At 39.1% G+C, this 22,520-nt stretch overlaps 1 protein-coding gene across 3 annotated transcripts in view; it reads left to right on the forward strand.

Annotated features, from left to right (window-relative positions):
- Window positions 1-22,520, forward strand: part of epg5 (ectopic P-granules autophagy protein 5 homolog (C. elegans)) — a 94,847-nt gene that overhangs the window by 23,984 nt on the left and 48,343 nt on the right. For all 3 annotated transcript variants that reach the window (XM_078396210.1, XM_078396221.1, XM_078396230.1), the window contains exons 11-21: window positions 4,554-4,711; window positions 7,730-7,884; window positions 8,567-8,707; window positions 12,466-12,630; window positions 13,773-13,895; window positions 14,247-14,506; window positions 16,535-16,675; window positions 17,328-17,472; window positions 19,502-19,699; window positions 20,014-20,124; window positions 20,462-20,584. In XM_078396210.1, coding sequence (XP_078252336.1) covers window positions 4,554-4,711; window positions 7,730-7,884; window positions 8,567-8,707; window positions 12,466-12,630; window positions 13,773-13,895; window positions 14,247-14,506; window positions 16,535-16,675; window positions 17,328-17,472; window positions 19,502-19,699; window positions 20,014-20,124; window positions 20,462-20,584 — 1,720 coding nt within the window. The remainder of the gene's footprint in view (window positions 1-4,553; window positions 4,712-7,729; window positions 7,885-8,566; window positions 8,708-12,465; window positions 12,631-13,772; window positions 13,896-14,246; window positions 14,507-16,534; window positions 16,676-17,327; window positions 17,473-19,501; window positions 19,700-20,013; window positions 20,125-20,461; window positions 20,585-22,520) is intronic.

Below are 22,520 nucleotides of genomic sequence, written 5' to 3' on the forward strand. Positions count from 1 at the left end.
AGGTGGATGTTAAAATAGATATGTGCTAAGAATCCATTTTAATTTCAGAATTTTTAATTTTACCTATTTTTCAATGTTATGTGGTTTAATTGTACTGGGGATATATTGGTTGAGTCTTAATGTGGGTGTGCATACAGGTAGTCCTGCTATAACATGGTCATTGTGTTCTTTAGAAACCTCATGATATGGAAAAAATAATTATAAAACAATTGTCATGGGGAAAAGAGAGGGGCCAAAGAGTTTTAGACTCGCAGTGACAAAAATATTTCTCCCACAGGATTTTAAAAGTAAAGATCTTTATTAGCTATATTTATTTCTGTTACTGCAAGCAGAATGTTCTAAAGGCTGTATGTTACATTATTTAATATCACTGATCACCCCTTGCACTTTTTTTCCTCTTTTCTACTTGTGTTTTCAAACTCATGTCTTATTTTTGAACTGTCGTCTTTCTTTCACAATTTCATGTGTAATTTATGTATAATTTATGCACAATTTGTTTATTGTATGTTTGTCTGAGTCTATATGTTATGCTGCTCCAAGCAAGATTTTTCAATGTACCTCACTGTACTCGTGCAAATATCAATAAACTTGAACTTGAAGTGTCAATAGAAGTGATTCTTTTCAATTTCAATAGCCAACTGCAGTGTAGTTTACATACTGGATTCTTAAGAGACAATAATGGCTGATTATTGCGCAAGGTCAAGGGCTTTAGAAGGAAACTGTTTTTTGTTTAGAGTGTTTTTCTTTTCAAGGCAGCTTTCTTTTCTGCTTGTCAATTTCCGCAGTTACTTTTAAGTGGTTCTCTAATTCTCGATAGAAATCACATTATAACCAATTTGGCCCATGGAATACTAAAAATGTTCCCTAATTCATCACGTTTGCATTATTAAAATATGTGTTGTAACAGAACCACCTGCATGTATCCACATTATGATTCTGGGAGTGGGTCATAATTGGAAGGACAAGTGAACCAATGAACATCTGTCTTCCCTCAGACAGATGTCCCTGGTTGTTGAAGTCCTAGTTACTATCAGTTGGCTATGATGTTGGCTATGCCTTTTGCATGCTCAACACCAAACACTTGAAATAGAGGGTCTCTTCTGAGCTTCATCATGTGAAGAATCTTTGTTTTAAACAGTGGATGTTGGAAATAAGAAATAGAAATAGAAAACACAGGATAGCTTGTTAGATAGTATTTGTGGAAAGAAAAGCAGTTACCATTTCACGTCCAGGCTCCATCCTCTGAGCCCTGGGGTCTCAGACATGAAATGTTAACTGTTTCCCTTTCCATAAATGCTGCCTGACCTGCGGAGATTTTCCTGTATTTTCTATCATGGGAAGAGATTACCAGGCAAACAATGGAAAATATTCAAGAACATACTTTAAGTCTCTGGAAAATTGTAACATCCCCACAGGCTAATAATCTATCTCCATGACTGCTCAAAGTGGAGAAGAAATTTTCATGATATAATTTAGCATTTTGAGAGCACACAGTGCCCTGTTTTTTAAGGTGTAGGAACGTATCACTTCACAAACACCTGCTGTAGATGCATTTCCCACATTAGTTATTGGACACCACAGAACCCACCATAAAGTGGTTTATGTTTATTATTGCCATGCACTGATGTGGAGTGAAAAGCTTTTATTTTGCATGCTATGGAAACAGGCCAGATATACCATAAAGAGATATAATCAGTTCAAACTCAAGAACAATAGATAGAACAAAGGGGAAGATACAGAGTATAAAATATAGTTTTCAGCATGAGTCTGAAGAAGGGTCTCGACCCGAAACGTCACCCATTCATTTTCTCCAGAGATGCTGCCTGTCCTGCTGAATTTCTCCAGCATTTTGTATCTATCTTCGAATTAGACCGGCATCTGTAGTTCTTTATTATACATAGTTCTCAGCATTGTTGCACATCAGTCCCCTAGACAAAGTCAAATGTCCACAATGGAGTAGAGTAGAGTAGAGGTGAATCGGACAGTACCCTATCCCATATTAGGAGCGTTCAGAACCCGATGCAGAAGGGAAGAAACAGTTCCTGAGTCTGATTGTGTGTGCTTACAAGCTTCTGCACCTTCTGCCAGACGGGAGCAGGGAGAACTTCTGGTCATTGTGATGGACTGGGGTACCTCTACAACTCCTTGCAATTTCTTACAGTCTTGGGCAGAGCTGTTCCCAGACGAAGCTATGATGCAACTTGACAGAATGCTTTCTCTGGTGCATCTATAGAAGTTTGTGAGAGCACTGGAGACATTTTGAAATTCCCCAGTCTCCTCAGGATGTGAAGGTGTTAGGTCATAAGGTCATGTGATAGGAGCAGAATTCGGCCATTCGGCCCATTAAGTCTACTCCGCCATTCAATCATGGCTGATCTATATCTCGTTCCTAACCCCATTCTCTTGCCTTCTCCCCATTAGTGTTTCTTCTTGGCTGACGCATCAATGTGGTTGGTCCACGACAGATCATTGGTAATATTAACGCCAAAGAACTTCAAGTTCTCAACCCTTTCCACATCTGCACCAGAGATACTGATCAGGCCATGTACTCCTACATGCTTCCTGAAGTTGAAGACTAGCTCCTTCGACTTGCTGAAATTGAGGAAGAGATTATTGTCCTGACACCATGTCACAGAGTCTGTCTCCTTCGTCTTATCATTATTCGTGATTCAGCCCACCACGGTGTCACCGCAAACTTGTAGATGGAAGTAGAGCCAAATTTAGCCTTGCCGTCAGGAGTGTAAAGGGAGTATAGTAGAAGGCTGAAAAGGCATGCATGCAGGGCACTGCTGTTGAGGGTTATTGTGGAGGAAGTGTTGTCACCTATCCTCACTGGGGTCTGTGGGTCAGAAAAGTCGAGGACCTGCTGGCAGAGGGGGGAGCGGATTCCTAAGTCCCAAAATTTGGAGATGAGTTCATGGTGCAGGGTCTAATTATTATCAATGGTGCAGATATGGAAATGGTTGAGAGCTTCAAGTTCCTTGGCAATGGGATTATAGTATTAAAGGCAGAGCTATAGTCAATTAAATAAAAGTCTAACATAGGAGGCCTTATTGCCTAGGTGTTCCAGAAATGAGTTTAGGAGTTCAGAAATGAGCCAGGGAGATGGCATCTGCTGTGGACTTGTTACAACAGTAACCACACTGCAGTGGATCAAGACTGGCTGGGAAGCTGGAGTTAATGTGCATCATCACCAGTCTCTCGAAGCATTCCAAGTTAGTGGATGTCAGAGCCACTGGACTATAATAATTAAGGCCACGTATCCCACTTTTCTTCAGCACATGGATGACAGTGGTCTTTTTCAAGCAGTTGGGGACCTCAGAATGGAGTAGTGGGAGGTTAAATATGCATGTGAATACCTCTGCCAGCTGATCCACACAGATCCTGAAGACACGGTCGGGGCTCCATCCAGACCAGTTGCTCTCCATAGATTCTCAAGAAATCTACCTCAATATCTGTTGGTTGGGGCACACACAGGACTGGCAGGGCAAGTAGCATTCCACCACCGACCGTCTGTTCAAAGACGGCATAGAATGCATTGAGTTCGTTGGGAGGGACCCATTGTTGCCAGTGACACTGCCTGCCTTCACTTTGTAGCCTATTATAGCATGCAAACCTTGCCACAATCTACAGGTATCCATGTCATTTCCTCGAGACTCCAGCTTAGTCTGGAATTCCCTCTTGGCATTCTTATTGGCTCTGCAAAAGTTGTAGATAGATGTATTGTACCGCTCGGGATTGTTTGATTTGAATGTTGCCAACTTGGACCACCTGGGAGTGGACCCCGCAGTTACTCCATGGATTCCGCTTGAGGAATACACGTATCAATTTCTTTGGTACACGGCTGATAAAGTCTGTGACAACAGTGGCATATTCACCTGCAGATTCCTTGAATAGGGACCAGTCCATTGCCTCTTAAAGCAGTTTGGAAACAAATGATGTTCTATACCAAAGGACTGTCCTAGAAACGTATATCTACTATACTTGATCTCACTCGATATTGCTCCCATGTGTAGAAATAAAGAACTGCAGACGCTGGTTAATACACAAAAGAACACAAAGTGCTGGAGTAACTCAGCAGGTCAGGCAGCATCTCTGAATAACATGGATAGGCGATGTACACCTATTAGAATGTACCAGGGCGTGTACCAGGGAGGTTTGGCGCAGCGAAGGCCTAATTAGTGCTTGGAGGGTTGGAATGCTCGTAACTGGGCCCAAAGCGAGTACAGACAGTTGATGCTTTGGGGGTTGGTGGCTGGCAATTGGTCTTTGGTCAAGAAGCAGAAAATAATACTGTCATAGAAATGTTTGGGAATTAAGTCAATCTTCTAGGGTACATTCTAATCCAATATTTATTAGGTCTACGTTACTCTAGAATGCCAAAAGTCAGAGAATAACATTTTTACTTATGGATTTCTTGGCACTTTGTTTGGAAAATCTTAAATATAATTATACAGCTGTGCATGCCAAATGTTAAACTGACCATATAAGAATCAGAATTGTTGTCATGTTTCAATTCTTTTAAGATAAGACACAAAATGTCTTTGTAACAGGTTGGGAATTTGGCTTTTCATGTCTGAGATGCCATTTGAAACCTTATCAAAGCAGATGATATGGAAACTCTTCTACAGTCTACATTGTGTAGAATGTGAGAATATCGAGGGATTATGTGCTAAACTACATTCTGATGAGTGCAAGATCAAGCTTAAAGGTAATGCAAAGATATTGTCACCTCTAATGCATTTGAGCACACCTTTTCTAAGCAGTGTTTATGAAAATTTGATTTCATTTCTATGTTATTAAATTTAAAGCAGTTTAGTAGATAGGGGAGCAGTGCCATTATTGTTTGCTTATCTACATTTGCTTTCTTTCCACTAATATAATGGTTTCTACTGCAATTATCAATGTCCATTTGCATAACAACTATTTTTAGAAATCAACAGTAAATATTTACCACTTCATACACACCTTGGTGATTTAGATAAACACAAATTCAAAAATTGTATTCCAAAAATTCTCAAAGCAAGTAGATATTTGTTGAATATCAATGATTCCATCATTTTTTTAAATCTTGTGTACCTAGGCATACGAATACACATTATACCAATGTATAGGAAAAAAACTGCAGATGCTGGTATAAATCGAAGGTAGACAAAAAATACTGGAATAACTCAGCGGGTCAGGCAGCATCTCTGGAGAGAAGGAATGGGTGACGTTTCGGGTCGAGATCCTTCTTCAGACTGACCCGCTGAGTTACTCCAGCATTTTTCGTCTACCTTCAATTTATACCAATGTATGTACTGAATGGATAACGGTTTTAAGGAGGTTAAATCCCCAGGGCCCAACCAAGTGCATCCTAGGACCTTCTGAAGCTAGGGGAGAAATTGCATGGAAACCCTTGCAGAGCCATTTACGTCTTCTTTATCCACATGTGAAATTCTGGAAGTCTTGAGGATGGTTAATGTTGTACATCAATTGTAGAAATGTTGGAGGGGAGGGAGGATAAGGGGGGTTGAGGGGGAGGGGGGAGAGGGAGGGGAGGGGAGGAGAGGGTGCTGCGCCAATGCAGGATAGGTTTGGGTCCAACAGGTCCACTTGATGTTGTTAGATTTAAAATTGGCATGGAGAAAATAGTTAATACGTTGTTGTAAATGGTTGTTTTTCTCTGATTGGAGTCAGACCAGTGGAGTGCTGCTGGGGTTATTGCTGGAACTACTGTTGTTTGTTATCACCATTAACAATTTGGATGACAATGGAGTTCATTGGTAGTAAACATAGATGCTACAAAAATTGGTTTTATAATGGTCAGTGAGGAAAGGATACTAAGTTTACAAAAAGTCATCAGGGAAGGTGGGCCAAGGAAATGTAAAATTTCCCAAGGAAAATGGCAAATGGAATATAACTCTGACAAGTGTGAGGTTTTGGACTTTGGTACATCAAACCAATGTAGGACATACAATAAATGGTAGAGCCCTGGAGAGTGTTGCAGAACAGACTGAGGAGTGCAGGTGCAAGGTTCTTTGAAAGTGATGTGTCAGGTGAACAGGTTGATAAAGAAGGGGTTTGGCAGCTTTCCTTTATTGGGAAGGGTATTGAGTACAAAAGTTGGGATACCATGATGCAGCTGTACAAGACGTTGTGAGATCACACTTAGAAGACTGTGTGCAGTTCTTGCTGCCCAGCTATATGAAAGATATGATCAAGTTGGAAAGAATGCAGAAAAGATTCACCAGGATGTTATTTGACTTGTGGTCTTGGTTATAGGGAGAGGCGGGACATTTTTATTTGGATCGTAGGAGGTTGAGGAGTGACCTTATTGAGGTGTATAAGATCGTGAGGGCCATGAATAAAGTGAGCGCTCGCTGTTTTTCTCCCAGGGTAGGGGATTCTAAAACCAGAGGACGCAGAATTAATGTGAGAGGTGAGAGATTTATGAGAGACCACACGTCCAACCTTTTCATTCAGTGGGTAGTCCGTAACTGGATTGAGCTACCTGAGGAAGTTATAGAAGCAGATACAATTACAACTTTCAAAAGACTTTTGGACGGATATACGAATAGGAAGTCCATAGCAGGAAATGGGCAAACATGGTCATATGAGTACCCTAGAATGCCATGCTAATTTGGTCAGCATGGAGAAGGTGGACTGGATAGACTATTTCCATGTTGTACAGCTCTATTGCTCTATGACTTTTAACAGCAGGTTGGAAAGATGATGTATTACTGGTGTAAAATCTGCAACAGGCTAACCAGTATGTATCTATACATGCCGAATTTTCATTCAAATGTTCAAGTTAGTGCCTTCATCTATCAGATTTATAGGACAGTAATCGGTGCAATATTGTAGGCGAGTTAGCCTCATAATTATTACTACACAACTGGTAGTTCAGACATTTGAGCATAAATCGTATGTTATGAAATTAAATTTAATACATCTGTTCATTTGTGACGTAGCACCAGAATAAATTAAAATCAAAACTATTTTGCATACATCTCGTTTCAAACAAGGTCTCTCACAAAAATGATCATCTTTTTGCCTCAACTTGTTCTGGCTTTAGGTGGTTGAAACCCCAAACAAAAGTATCCCTAGCCCAAGTGGATCGGCATTGTCCCCACATCCCGAGAATAAATAAAATCTGTATAGAAGGTAAAACTATTACTTCGATTAACACTAGGCTTTCCTGGAGTATTCATTTAAGAAAAAAATGATTTCCAGCCCTTCCTGAGAAATTTAGTTTTAAGTGAATAGGTTTAATTACACATCATGTCTTGTAAGAGATTTGACATACAATTTTAGGAAGAGCCATTAATCTTTAATTTTAGTGGCATTTTACTAATCCCATTTTGTGATAGCATACAAGTTCTGCTTTCTGCAAATTACATTTTGTGTTTCTGCTTCCTGCAAATTACATTTTGTGTTTCTGATTCAAGAAAATAAAATATAGAACAGTATAGCACAAGAAAATGCCCTTCAGCCACAATGTCTATGACGAACATGATGCCAAGACAAACTCCTATCTGTCTGCACAGAACCTATAACCATCCATTCCACCATCCCTGGCAGCATGCTTGAGCCACTCGCTACCTTCTGTATAAAAAAAACTTGCCGCACACATTTCCTTTAAACTTTTCTCATCTTAAAGCTTCATTTTTCCATGCTAGGAAAATGGTTCTGAGGGTCTTCCCTGTCGATGCCTCTCATAATATTACATACTTTTATTTTAACACAGATCCAGAGCATAAAGAAATGTTTGAACAGTGCTTGTCCAACATTACAAGCTCAGATGGAATATGTCTTCTCACCACATTTGCACACATGACCCACTCAAAAAAAGAAAATGTGGATCAAGAATTTGTGAAGATAGTTGCTTTAGAAATATATGAGGTATGTACATTGTTTAGAAATTGAAGATTCTGTTAAAAAGCATTAAGATTTGTTTTACAATTTTAAGGAACAATAATTAACTTTTGTAAGAGCAGTGCTCTATTACTAAAATATGTAATCAGAAAGATGTAATAATTAATGAGCTATTTTAATGTTTATAGTTAGTTGAGGGATACTCAGAAAGATGATATTGTTAATGTGTTTATATCTGCGATCCCAAATGATTACATAGCTAATATGTTATCTTTGAGGTAAGGATCAAGAATGTTGTAGTGCATTTTTACTCAGTTAACTTGGTAAAAGTGTCAACAGTCTGTGTTGGAATGTATGAATGCCAAAGGTAATATTTGGTAAATTCAATGGCTTTGCTTCACCTGATGGTATAATGGACAAATGTGTCAGATTGTTTAATATTATTTTGAATAGACCCCAAGTTGCATTTGTAACTTCTGAGTTGTGTTCAGGAGAGGTTTCTTCTTCACCGTATTTTCAGACCAATTGGGAAGGAGAATTGCTAAATTAGATGGTGGGAACAGGAGTCAAGAGAATGCATGAGATAAAATTATCTACTGGTAATGGCACAGAATGATGTGTCATCGGCTAAAAGATGGACAGAAAGATTGCAGAACAATCATGCTATTTCTTGTATATGTAAAATATTCCATTTTTTTTCCCCATTTAGGTAGCTTATGTAAGTCCTTCCACTCGTGAATCATTTTCCAAAGTTGGTCGTGAACTTCTGGCCACAATTTCATTAGCACATCCTCATGTAATTTCTATACTTCTGGATCGTGTACAAGAAAGCATTGATAAAGTTGGTATGGTATGTTGAATAATCTGCCTATGTACATAAACTGCTGAATCTATTTCAAGAGTCGAGCGTGTTTAACTGCATATGTACCAACAATGGAAGAATGAAATTCTTATTTGCAGCAGCATAACATGCTTGTAAACACAATACTCATTGATAACATAAAATAAACAAGAAAAATCAATAAATTGATACTCTCAATATTAGTGCAAAAAGGCCCAAAGTCCTTAGTGCAACCAGAACAGTTTATAATTTAGTTACTGTTTTGTCATGTTCAAGAGCCTGATGGTTGTTGGGAAGAAGCTATCTTGAACCTGGTGGTCATGGTATCCAGACTTTTATACCACCTTCTCGATGGTAGGAGTGAAACGAGAATGTAACGAGGGTGGTGTAGGTCTTAGATACTGGTTGCCATTTTGAGGCAGCGCGCCCCACAGATCAGTTTGCAGATGCAGCTTGGAAACAGATTGTTTGGCCTACCGAATCCATGCCAAGCATCAATCACCAGTTCACACTAATTCTATGTTATCCTACTTTCTCATCCACTCTCAATTTATTGGGGCCAATTTTACAGAGGCCATTTAACCTGTGATGCAGCCAGTTAATATGCTCTCTACCGTACACCTGTAGAAAGTCAAAAGAGTATTCATCGAGATGTAAAATCTTCTCAGATTTTAGGAAGTAGAGGCATTGATGGGTTTTCTTTACGATTGCATTAATGTGCTAGGTCCTGGACAGATCTTCAGAGATATGCACACCCTGGAACTTAGATGTTGTTTATTCTCTCCACTGCTAACCTGTTGATGAAGACACTGGATCCTCAGCTTCCCTCTTCTAAATTCAACAATCAGCTCCTTGGTCTTACTAACATTGAGAGCAAGGTTGTTGTTCCTGCGCCATTCAATCAGATTACCAATCTCTCTCCGACTCATCATGACCCATTATTGGTCCAGCAATGATGGTACACCATCATTGTACGAACGTGACCAGGTACACCATCAGCCAGACAATTTCCAAGGGTTAACCCACATAAAAGATCTTCTGACATCGACCTTGACATGACTGAGATTGCCATGTCTTCAGACGTTATGGGGGCCCAAGAAGGCACATCAGTGTTCTCCCTTTCGAAGCGTGCGTAGAATTTGTGATTCTAAGCTGTTAAACAAAACTTGGAGAAGTCATAAAAGAGGAGAGATGTGGTGGAACATTGTTTTTCAGACTGGAGGACTGTAGTGTGCCTCGGGGATTGGTGCTGTGTTCATTGTGGTCTGTTGTATATATCAACAATTTGGATGAGAATGTACAAGCAAGCACCACAAGGTTCCGCATGGTCGGCTGCTCTGGATGGTTAGATCGCATGGGATCCAAGGAGAGATAGCTGAATGGATAGAAAATTGGCTTCAAGGAAGTAAGCGGAGGGTAATGGTGGAAGGTTGCTTCTCGGACTGGAGGCCTGTAACTAATGGTGTGCCTCAAGGTTCGGTGCTGGGCCTGTTAATGTTTGTCATCCATATCAATGATTTGGATGAGAACATCCACGGCAAGATTAGCAAGTTTCCAGATGATACAAAAGTGGGTGACTATACCACCTTCTCGATGGTAGGAGTGAAACGAGAACGTAACGAGGGTATGCAGATAGTGAAGATCGTTGTGAAAAATTGCAGCAGGATTTTGATCGATTGGCCAGGTGGGCTGAGGAATGGTTGATGGAATTTAATACAGAGAAATGTGAGGTGTTGTATTTTGGGAGGTCGAACTTAGGCAGGACCTTTACAGTGAATGATAGGGCCCTGGGGAATGTTGAAGAGCAGAGGGATCCAAGAGAACAAGGGCATAATACCCTGAAAGTGGCATCAGAGGCGTTCCAAACCTGCTAGTTAAGAGGGATTGAAAAGTGTTTCAGCAAGAGTTGAGTCAATTAAAGCCTTGGAAGTGCGTTTAATATAAAAAGTGAGAGATGATGAGTGACATAATAATTATAACCTATCTTGGTAACTGTTATGCAGTTCATTATGATAAATGTCTGCTTTGCTCGTACTTAATGTTCTACATGAGGTGACTGAATAATTGATCCTAATTGCTAGTTCACGGAGGGAGATCTCATAATTTTTCAAGAGCCTAACTTTGGAAGTCAAGGAAAACAGAAAAATAAATTACATTTAACAGAGCCAAAATTAATACAACTTTTATTCTGCATCTCATTTGAATTGATATCGGGGAGGAAAAAAAGCTCTTTGTTTACAAGGAATCCAATAAGAGAAAATTGAAAATGCATGACACTAATCATCTTCTGAAAGTAAAAACCCATCACAAATATGCACTTTTATTCCTTTTGCTTTACAACTAAATGAGTAAAGATAGAATGAAATGTTTTGCCTCTGTAATTTGTTCTGCCTCTAAATTGTACTTCCAATTTGAATATTTAGACAGCAGATTACTGTTGAAAAATGTTCATAAAGTATGCACTAACAATGCATAAAGTCATAGACAGTGGAAATCAAGTGTATAAGTGGCATCAAAAGTAATTCTATAGCAGGAATATTCATAGTTCGACTTGATTGTATTACATATAGTATCGGATCTGATTGGATTGTTTGCAAAACAAAGCTTTTCACTGTACCTCGGTACACATGACAATAATAAACCTAAACCATAAGTGGTGGCTCAATGTTTATTGGCACATGTGCAAAGATAAAATGAAATTCTTTGTTTTGCATACAATTCAGCAAAATCATAGTACACATAAGTACACTTACACAAGTGAAAAAGTGCAATAATTGTGATATAAAAATAGTAAACTTCACTGAGGTGGTACACAAAGAGTCGCCATGTTTCGGGTGTCATCTTGTCCCCTTCAAATTTCAAGATCTTAAAAGTGTAGTCTTATCTTGGCTTTAAATGTTTTGGTGGCGGCACAGGGTTGGTGCTGCAGGGGTTGACCCAGCCTGGCGATTCGTTGGGTGTCCTCCATCGCTCCATACTGCTCACAGCCCGTTCACCAGTACAGATCCCCTTCTTCATCCACTGCCACCTTGAAATTCATAAGCATCTATGAAGTTTACTATTTTTATAACACAATTATTGCACTTTTTCATTTGTGTAAGAGTGTACTTATGTGTACTATGATTTTGCTGAATTGTATGCAAAATAAAGAATTTCACTGTATCTTTGCACATGTGCCAATAAAGTACTATTGAACATTGAGCCACCACTTATGGTTTAGGTTTATTATTGTCATATGTACCGAGGTACAGTGAAAAGCTTTGTTTTGCAAGCAATCCAATCAGGTCCGATACTATATGTAATACAGTCAAGTCGAACTATGAATATTCCTGCTATAGAATTACTTTTGATGCCACTTATACACTTGAGTAATAAATGAAAAATCCAACAGCGAAAATATAAAAGAGCAGGATAATAGTTTCACTTTTGATAGCTTGCAAATTTGCAATATCAGTTGAAGAAGGGTCTCGACCCGAAATGTCACCCATTCCTTCTCACCAGAGATGCTGCCTGTCCCACCGAGTTACTCCAGCTTTTTGTGTCTATCATTAAAAGTAAGGTGTTATCGGGTAGGAGAGGTGTAAATTACATTTCATGATTTCCACTGTCTATGACTTTATGCATTGTTAGTGCATAATGGCAATTCAGATATAGTTGGGATATAGATTGTTAATATCAGCACATTTTGTAGAAAGAATAGTAATTCTTAAACTTGTAGTTTTCTGATATTGGGAGAGACTTTAAGTAATAGTCTTTTATTGTTGTAGGTTTCCTTGTACCTATTTAAAGAACTTCCGCTGCACCTGTGGAAAATAACCTCAGCTGAAATGAGTGTAATCCGTGGATGGCTTCTGAACCACAATTTATCTGCTGCAGAGAACAAACTGGCTTGCATCATACTTGAAGGACTGAACTGGGGTCTTGATGAAGAGGTATGCGGGAGAGGCAAAACCTTATCTTGTTAACGGCTTGACCAAGCTTTGTTATTGATTCCCCTAAGGGCTGAGTGATTAATTAACTAGGATTGCACAGTTTCCTTAAAGATTCTAGTATTGTACCACGTATAGGGTGCAAAGGTTGAGTTTTGTTTAAGCTGATCTACACCTTGAAACCACAACAAATAATTGTCACATCTGAATGCAGGCTTAAATCATTGAGTTCCTTTGCTGACTGGGAATTTTGCATGTTAGTATATGCTTAACAAGTTCAGATAATTCCTCAAATACATCAAACATTTCATGTTGTGAAAACTTTGTTGTTAAATACTGAGAGTCGTAGAATAGTACAGTATGGAAATAGGATACTGGGCCAACTCGTCCATGTCAGCCAGTTGGTACCCTTCTGTACTAAGCCACCTGGGATGTGCCACGTGGCGGCAATGGCTCCCAGGATGCGCTGCAGAGCCGAAAAAAATAAATACCCGGTGGGCCACAGCCGCAGGGGGGAATCTCGGAAGCCACCAAGCTTGGCCCGGAAGACCGAAGAGTCGAGGAGGGGGGAGTCACTGGCAACGATAGACGCGAGGAGTGGGCCAGCAGCAGAGGGACTGGGGTATTGCCTCCAGCGCCTTCAATGTCAGGCCATGGGACACAAAAACGGTCGGGTGAGGAGAGGGATGTCGGTTCGCAAGCTGAGCCAGTCGAGGGCAACGGAGGAGGCCCTGCAGCAGCCTGGTGCTTAACTGGATCAGGAGCCACTCCAATAAAGCACCACTCCAAGTGACAATAAAGCGCCATTGAACCATCTCCCGTCACTGGTATTTGGTTACACGATTTCAGCGTCTCATGTCTGACTACTGGCACTTGTGGAGAGCATCATTGTTCTTATTAACAGAGACCTAAGCAATGTATTTATTAAAAATAATAATTGTGGACCATTATTTATAAAATATACGCTCTATCCTTTATTACATTAAATATATATAAAAAATTGTTCTAATTTAACCAAGAAAACAAAATGCAGTTAAAGAATAGCAAATAAAAGATAAAATGATTCCACGGATCTGCTGAACAGATCAAAATAGTTCATGCGTATAATTGTGTGTCCTATCTTAACACTTTGATTTATTTCCCAGCAAACAAAACTTGCTCTTGATCCTTCTCTTCACACTGAAGTGGCATTGATGGTTCTAGAAGCATATCAGAAATACCTCACTGACAAACCGTACAGTGGATTTATTTCTGAAAGCTTAAAGCAGGTAATGTGGAAAATGATTTGTTGGGTAATGTTCTAAAATATACAAGTTTTTTTCCGGTTATTATTTTATTGGTAAGATACTTAGCATGAAAATCCAAATAAATATAGCAAAAATATACCATACAAATAGACTTATTTATAATGTATTCATTCACTCTGAACAATCTTCCAAAAGATTCTTCAAAAAGCATCCTTGAAATGTAATGATATCTAACCCTGTCGATGTTGCACTCTTTCAATTTAATGTAGTAAATTAAATTTATATTTTTGTGAAAGGATATGTGATTATTAAATTTTCAAAGTTTCCAAACTAATAATTATTTATATTTGCTTTTTTTGTTATTTTTTTAAGGTATCCTATTTAGCTAATGTTGTCCGTCTAACCCAGACTCCCGAGGCCTTGTTTAATCACTGGGCATGGGAATTGGTTGTCAAATTAAAGCTATGCAGTAATCATCCATGCAGTGACCAGGGTTGGCCACCAGGCAACAACTCTTTTACTGCACCTGAAATGAATGAGTCACCAGCCCTACATCCGCTTTTTAAAGCTGTAAAATCTGGCATTCCCATTGGTTGTTATCTTGCACTTTCAATGACATCAATAGGTCACAGGTAAGTCATGTTAGACTATTACAAACTTTATATATTCAAAAGAATGATGACAAAGATTTGTTATTCTTTATTAACAGTGATGCAGCAGATGGTGCTGCTGCCACACAGCTTCAGTAATTTGGGTTTTATTGTATTGTAATTAATTTATTAGCCAAGCATGTACCAGGAATTTGATTTGCCAACAGTCATACAAAAAAGCAACATGATCCATAACCACATAAAAATTAAGCAGACTTAAACAGCCACCACAACGGCGTGTGAGAATCAGCAGGGCACACAGCATAAGTGGAGACCCACAGCCATCCGTTCAGTGTCCATGCCACACACACGCTCCTTCACTGTGATGTGACCAGAGTTGTACCGACCGCTGTCACTCTCTATGCAGTCCCTGTCCGCCCGAACAGTCAGAAAGCCGTCCACACTTGCACTAGACTCCAGGATGTCCTCTTGGAGCCATGTTCCCGTTTGGTATTGGTATTAGTTTATTATTGTCATGTGTTTGGCAATACAGTGAATACAGTGAAAAGCTTTTGTTTGTGCGCTATCCAGTCAGAATAAATCATACTCTGCATGAGTACATTCAAGCACCGCACAAAATAACAGGGAGTGCAAAGAGAAAAATACCATACTTCAGAATATAGTGTTACAGCATTATAGCGTTGCAATTACAGTGAAAAACTCCAAGGTCCACAATGAGATGGATTGAAAGATTGGGACTATGCTCTAGGTTATTGGAGGACCATTCAGTAGTCTGATAATAGAAACTGACCCTGAATCTGAGAGTACACGCTTTCAAGTTTTTGCATCTTCTGCCCAATAGTAGAGGAAGAAGTCAGAATGGTCAGGGTGATCAAGATCCTTGATGATGTTGGCTACTCTACCAAGCCAGGATGAAGTGTAAATGGAGTCGTCGGTGGCGAGGCTGATCTCTGTGATGAACAGGGCTGCATCCATAACTCTCTGCAATTTCTTGCAATCTTGGGCAAAACTATTGCCAAAGTTGCGATACATCCTGATACTTTGTATCTGTAGAAGTTGGTAAGAGTCAGCCTCTGAGGAAGTAAAGGTGTTGATTTTCTTTCTTGACCGTCGCTTCAATGCAGTTGGTCCAGGACACGTTGTTGTTGATATTTACACCTAGGAACTTAAAGGTCTTGACCAATGATCCATCGATGCTGATTGACGCATATACTTCACCTTGTTCCTGAAGTCAATAACTAGCTCCTTTGTCTTGCTGACATTAAGGGAGAGGTTATTGCCTTGGCACCATACTACTGAGCTCTCTATTCCTTTCCTGTATTCTGTCTTGCCGTTGTTCGAGATCCATCCACTACCGTGGTGTCATCAGCAAATTTGTCGGAATTCGAGCAGAATTTGGCCATACATAGCAAGGAGATGAGAATGCATCCTTGTGGGGCACTGGTGTTCAGAATTATCATGGAGGATGTTTTGTTGCCTATTCCCACTGATTATGGTCTATTGGTCTGAAAGTCAAGACTCCAGTGAAGTAGGGGGGAGGGGGGGGGGGGGCGGGGCAGTGCTGACACCTAGGACCAGGATTTTGGAGATGAGTTTGGTTGGGATCATTGTTTTGAAGGCGGAACTACAGTTAATAAATTAGAATGTGATATAGGTGGCCTTGTAATCTAGATTTTCCAACAATGTGTGTAGGGCCAGGGAGATGGCGTCTGCCATGGACCTGTTGTGACGGCAGGCATACTGCAGTGGATCCACTCCGGTGTATTGTAAATGTTAGAAATGAATATATTTGTTGTGATTAATTAACATAATGACAACAGGAATTTAACTCATCTTTTTTAATCTGACATTTCTCGATAACAAACTTATACAGTGTCCTTGGCATCTGAGCCAATATCAAAACGGCATTCTAAAAGAACTCAAAGGGCATAATTGCATACTGTACTGTATGAACAGGTTTCCATAACAGTTTTATTTACTGCCATGTTTTACTTAAACATGTGAAGTCAGTAGTACAATCTTCTGAATTTTTCTTTTTCTTTTTTCTAGCGTTGAAAAGTTTTGCTCTGAAGGCATATCTCTTCTAGAAGTACTTGTACAGTCAAAGTATCTTAAAGCAGTAGTCCATGTGTTAGATAAGATCTTGCCAATCTTCTACCCGTGCCAGTACTATCTTCTGAAAAATGAACAGTTAAGTAAAAGTTATCTTATATTCCACTGAACATAAACATGTAATAAATATGTTGTATTTTTTAACATATATTTGTTCAAGATCATAGTCCTTGGCACCACGATTTATAGAATGCTTTAAAGCCTCCTTTGCATGGTTAGAAGACATGAGAGCCAATTGGTAACTTCAAAAGGAAATGGCTGAAGATTCTGTATGTATCTTGGGCGTAATAATTTCTACAAAATAGTCACAGAGACATTTAGGCCATCTTATTTTCTCTTTTTTCAGCCATTATAATTTTCAAAGAAAGAATTAAATTTGTTTTAATTATTCTAAGGTTGCAATGACAAATTGTGCAGACCAATATTCCTACAATGTTTGTTGGAATCTTGAATTGTTGATGCCGCAGTAAATATTTAATGACACAAATTGTGCAGACCAAAATTCATGTTGGATTACATATGAACATTTGAAGGCAAGAGGCAGAAAAGCCTACTTCTTCCATCTCTACCTTCTTGTTACAAAACAAAGTGTCCTCACTGCGATTAGTACTATTCACGATATTGCAATTCATTTTTTGTGTAAAAATGTGTGGTTGTCAATCATGATTATATAAGTATCTTGGTGTTAAACAAATGGGAATTATCACTAATTTGTTTCTTCCTCCACTAGGTTTTTATCGTCTTTGCAGCTTTTTCTTCAGACTGACAGTGTTGTGCCTCAGGGAATGACTCAGCAGATGACCCAGAGAGTAGCACAGCATTTAACTGGCATCAGTTATGGTGAAAACATTAAATTGTTAAATAGTATGATCCAGGTAAAATGAAACATAAAAATCGCACTATAGAGAAACGGGCACATTTATTACCTCTGAGTGTCCCATATTTTGACCTCTACTTAATATTCCAAAGTTATGTAGGCAAATATTGCTTAGAGTCAGAGTGTAAATGGCCCTTTAATGCAGAAATTGGCCTTGGTGCTACAGTTAAGGCTTGCTTCTACAGTTGTGGCCTATGCTTCTGGTAAACTTGAAGCATGTGATATCAAACAATTGTTATACTTCAATTGACATGACTCTAGATACCCATATATGTCCATCTTCAACAAAAGGTGCAGGAGTAGGCCATTCGGCCCTTTGAGCCAGCACCGCCATTCAATGTGATCATGGCTGATCATCCACAATCAGTACTCCGTTCCTGCCCTCTCCCCATACCCCCTGACTCCACTATCATTAAAAGCTTTATCTAACTCTCTCTTGAAAGCATGCAGAGAATTGGCCTCCACTGCCTTCTGAGGCAGAGAATTCCACAGATTTACAACTCTCTGAGTGAAAAAAAATCTCCTTACCGTTCTAAATGGCCTACCCTTTATTCATAAACTGTGGCCCCTGGTTCTGGACTCCCCCAATATTGGGAACATGTTTCCTGGCTTTAGCGTGTCCAATCCCTTAATAATCTTGTATGTTTCAATAAGATCCCCTCTCATCCTTCTAAATTCCAGTGTATACAAGCTCAGTCGCTCCAGTCTTTCTCCATATGACAGTCCCGCCATTCCGGGAATTAACCTAGTGAACCTACTCCCTCAATAGCAGGAATGTCCTTCCTCAAATTTGGAGACCAAAACTGCACACAGTACTCCAGGTGTGGTCTCACCAGGGCCCTGTACAACTGCAGAAGGACCTCTTTGCTTCTGTACTCAACTCATCTTGTCATGAAGGCCAACATGCCATTAGCTTTCTTCACTGCCTGCTGTACCTGCATGCCTACTTTCAGTGACTGATGAACAAGGACACACAGATCTCTTTGTACTTCCCCTTTTCCTAACTTGACACCATTCAGATAATAATCTGCCTTCCTGTTTTTACTACCAAAGTGGATAACCTCACATTTATCCACATTAAATTGCATCTGCCCACTCACACAACCTGTCCAAGTCACCATGTATCCTCATAGCATCCTCCTCACAGTTCACACTGCCACCCAGCTTTCCCCATTAAATTTCTCTCAGGCAGCAAGTAAAATTATTGTTCTGCAAAAAGGAATTTTTAGTCCACTTTCTGAATTATTCAGTATTAATATTAACATATGAATAATTCCTCAAGATGGCTTGAAGCATAGTATCAACAGTCAACAGTCAACAACAGTCAACAGAGCTTTATTTGTCATTCGGTACCAAGGTACCGAACAAAATTACATAGCAGTCACACAAAAAAAAAGAACACAAGACACATGACAATAGACAATAGACAATAGACAATAGGTGCAGGAGTAGGCCATTCAGCCCTTCGAGCCAGCACCGCCATTCAATGCGATCATGGCTGATCACTCTCAATCAGTACCCCGTTCCTGCCTTCTCCCCATACCCCCTCACTCCGCTATCCTTAAGAGCTCTATCCAGCTCTCTCTTGAAAGCATCCACTGCCTTCTGAGACAGAGAATTCCACACCTTCACCACTCTCTGACTGAAAAAGTTCTTCCTCATCTCCGTTCTAAATGGCCTACCCCTTATTCTTAAACTGTGGCCCCTTGTTCTGGACTCCCCCAACATTGGGAACATGTTTCCTGCCTCTAATGTGTCCAATCCCCTAATTATCTTATATGTTTCATTAAGATCCCCCCTCATCCTTCTAAATTCCAGTGTATACAAGCCCAATCGCTCCAGCATTTCATTACCTATGAATGTTTGGTTTTATATTTTTGTACGGTTGCATTAAGATTGTATTTTTTAAGAATACAAGGTGTTTAGTATGTTAAAAAAACGTTTTTTTTACTCTGACTTCATTCAATTAAACATAATTAGTCATTAAACTGATATATTCTGAAAAATAATGCTGCTTATCTTTATAGACTCATCTTGTTGAAAGCAGTAAACCTGGCAGAGTGGGAATTGTTGATGTTTTGGAATTCTGGATTCAAATCTTTACGAATCAGCACCTGTGGTACCGAGATAAAACTGTTTTGTTTCTAATGGATAATCTTTGTAAGACTGCATTTCTGCATCAACAGGAAGACTGTTTACAAAAGTCACTTTACCAACAGCACAAGGTATCTCAGAAATTAAATTTTCAAGTACAACTGAACCTAAATTAGAATTAATTGAGTCAAAAATAAAACTTGCATTTGCTTTCATGTAAAATATATAAAATACTTACGTTGTCAGTATTTACAACGTAAAAGTATGTCTGTTAAAAGTGAATCATTGATTGGGGAATGTTAGTTTAATAAATTCCAATATGTTTCACCCATTTAAAACTGCATAATTTTAGTAGTCTACTACAAACAAGTCTTGTTATCCAAATTCTAGTGTAATGTTTATTGAAAGCACCCTAAGAGCGATTTTCCTTTTGCCAAATGTTTAGAATGCTCTTGGATACCATAATGATCGTGGATTATTGACTTCATTCATGAGCTGGATGTTAGCTGGCAACATAACACCCTCATTCATCGAAGGCAATGCTACTGCAATTGAGGTATAAATTTAGCCAATTTTTGCAAAGATAGGACATTCGTAAAACAATAAGCAAGTCTGACTATTTCCTTCGTGGTGCAATGTTTGCCTGATTTTGTTTTGTCCTTTAAGCAAGAATTTATATTACCGACACAAAAAGCTGGAGTAACTCAACAGGAGCATGTCTGGAGAGAAGGAATGGGTGACATTTCGGGTCAAGATCCTTCTTCAGACCCTTCATAGCCCATTCCTTCTCTCCAAAGATGCTGCCTGCCCCTCTGAGTTACTCCAGCTTTTTGTGTCTATCTTCAGTTTAAACCAGCATCTGCAGTTCCTTCTTCCACATATTTATATTACAGGTCTGGTTTTCCTGGATCATATTCAATATGGAGGCAATTTTTGAAGAAGATTCTCAACTTCGTCGGTATATGGAACTTGAATTAATAAGCAATTCTTCAATTACTCCAGATCAAGCCTTAAAGGTATATATGACATTGCTATGTTAGCTACTTTTACATAGTTTAATTAACATAGAAAATAGGTGCAGGAGGAGGCCATTTGGCCCTTCGAGCCAGCATCGCCATTCATTGTGATCATGGCTGATCATTCACAATCAGTAACCTGTGCATGCCTTCTCCCCATATCCCTTGATTTCACTAGCCCCGAGAGCTCTATCTAACTCTCTTTTAAATTCATCTAGTGAATTGGCCTCCACTGCCTTCTGTGGCAGAGAATTTCACAAATTCACAACTCTCTGGGTGAAAAGGTTTCTTCTCACCTCAGTTTTAAATGGCCTCCCCTTTAGTCTTAGACTGTGGCCACTGGTTCTTGACTCCCCCAACATTGGGAACAATTTTCTTGCATCTAGTTTGTCAGTTCTTTTATAATTTTATACGTCTCTATAAGATCCCCTCTTATCCTTCTAAACTCCAGTGAATACAAGCCCAGTCTTTCCAATCTTTCCTCATATGACAATCCTGCCATCCCAAGGATTAATCTCATGAACCTACACTGCACTGCCTCAAAAGCAAGTATGTCCTTCCTCAAATTAGGAGACCGAAACTGTACAAAAAACTCCAGATGTAGTCTCACCTTTGCCCTATACAACTGCAGATGTGGTCTCACCAGGCCCCTATACAACTACAGAGTGTCTTCCACACTCGAGGTGATCATAATATATAATTTATATAATTGCTTGTAGAGTATTATATTTTTGTTTGTTAGCTATAAAGTAATTTGTTACATAACTTTATTAGGGTATTCCTATCTGTATTAGATGACAAATGTAGTGAAACCTGTAAATTGTGTGTTCTTATACACTATTTTTTAAATTGTCATATGTTTTTTTCTGTTTTTTAATGTTTTGACTCCTTTTGGTTCCTTTATATCTCTTGCCTTTATTACTTACTTTACCCATCTGCCAATCAACACCCCTCACCTGTATTCACATGTAACTTGCCAGGCTTTGTCCCACCCCAAACCTTTTCTCCAGCGTTCTCCCCTATTACAATCAATCTTAAGAAGGATCCTGAGCAAAAACATCGCCTATCCATTCCCTCCACTGATGCTGCCCGAGTCGCTGAGTTACTCTAACGCTTTGTTTTTTACCAGTCAGACTTGACAGCTTTCCATTTCTATTGGCAAATATCCCTTTTAAAAGGCTTCCCTTTTAACAGGGATATTTTCTTCCCTTAGTATGCCAGGTGAATTACATTGTATATTTTGATAAAAAGCTCCTGTGTTCTCAGAGGAAGTGTAAAAGGCCATATATTTTTTAACTAACATTTGGAAACTGATTCGTGCAAACTGTTAACCTAGTTATTTTATAGGTTTAAAAATATTTTTTTTTAAAGGTTTTATATGGTGACAATTTAGAAAACTGAAAGTAGTGCAAAACCAATGTAACTGTTCTTTATGAATTCACTTGCCTATCAAACCACAAGATCTTGTCATGTTTCAAAAATCTGCGGAGAATGCTTTGGGAAAAGGGAGCATGTACTTATAATATTACATTTATCCATTGGTGGTATATTTTATTCTCTTTTGTTTTACTACTTTTACCTCTTCCCGATATTATTCTATTATCTGTATAACAAAGTTCTGCTGTTCCTTTCCTCGATCACACCCATTCCCTAATAACTCATCTTCATTTCACATTCGTCACTAGTGTTGACCTTCCCTCCCATTGTAATCTCCTTCAGTCCATAATCCAGTAAGATAAGTCCCTCTAATATTGGCTTTATGTTGGGATTTCACATATACTTTAATCACTTACTGAAAAATGTGGCATCTTCACGTTTTGTGTTTCCCCACTAATACCCCACTGCCTCTCCATCTGTCTTCCGTCCTTTACAATACTCCTTAAAGAGTACTTTCGTCATCTGCCCTCTTTTGCCTAAGTGACTTGGAGTGAATTTT

The sequence above is a fragment of the Rhinoraja longicauda genome, chromosome 1, assembly GCF_053455715.1.
Source record: "Rhinoraja longicauda isolate Sanriku21f chromosome 1, sRhiLon1.1, whole genome shotgun sequence".
In the NCBI taxonomy this organism is placed as follows: domain Eukaryota; kingdom Metazoa; phylum Chordata; class Chondrichthyes; order Rajiformes; family Arhynchobatidae; genus Rhinoraja; species Rhinoraja longicauda.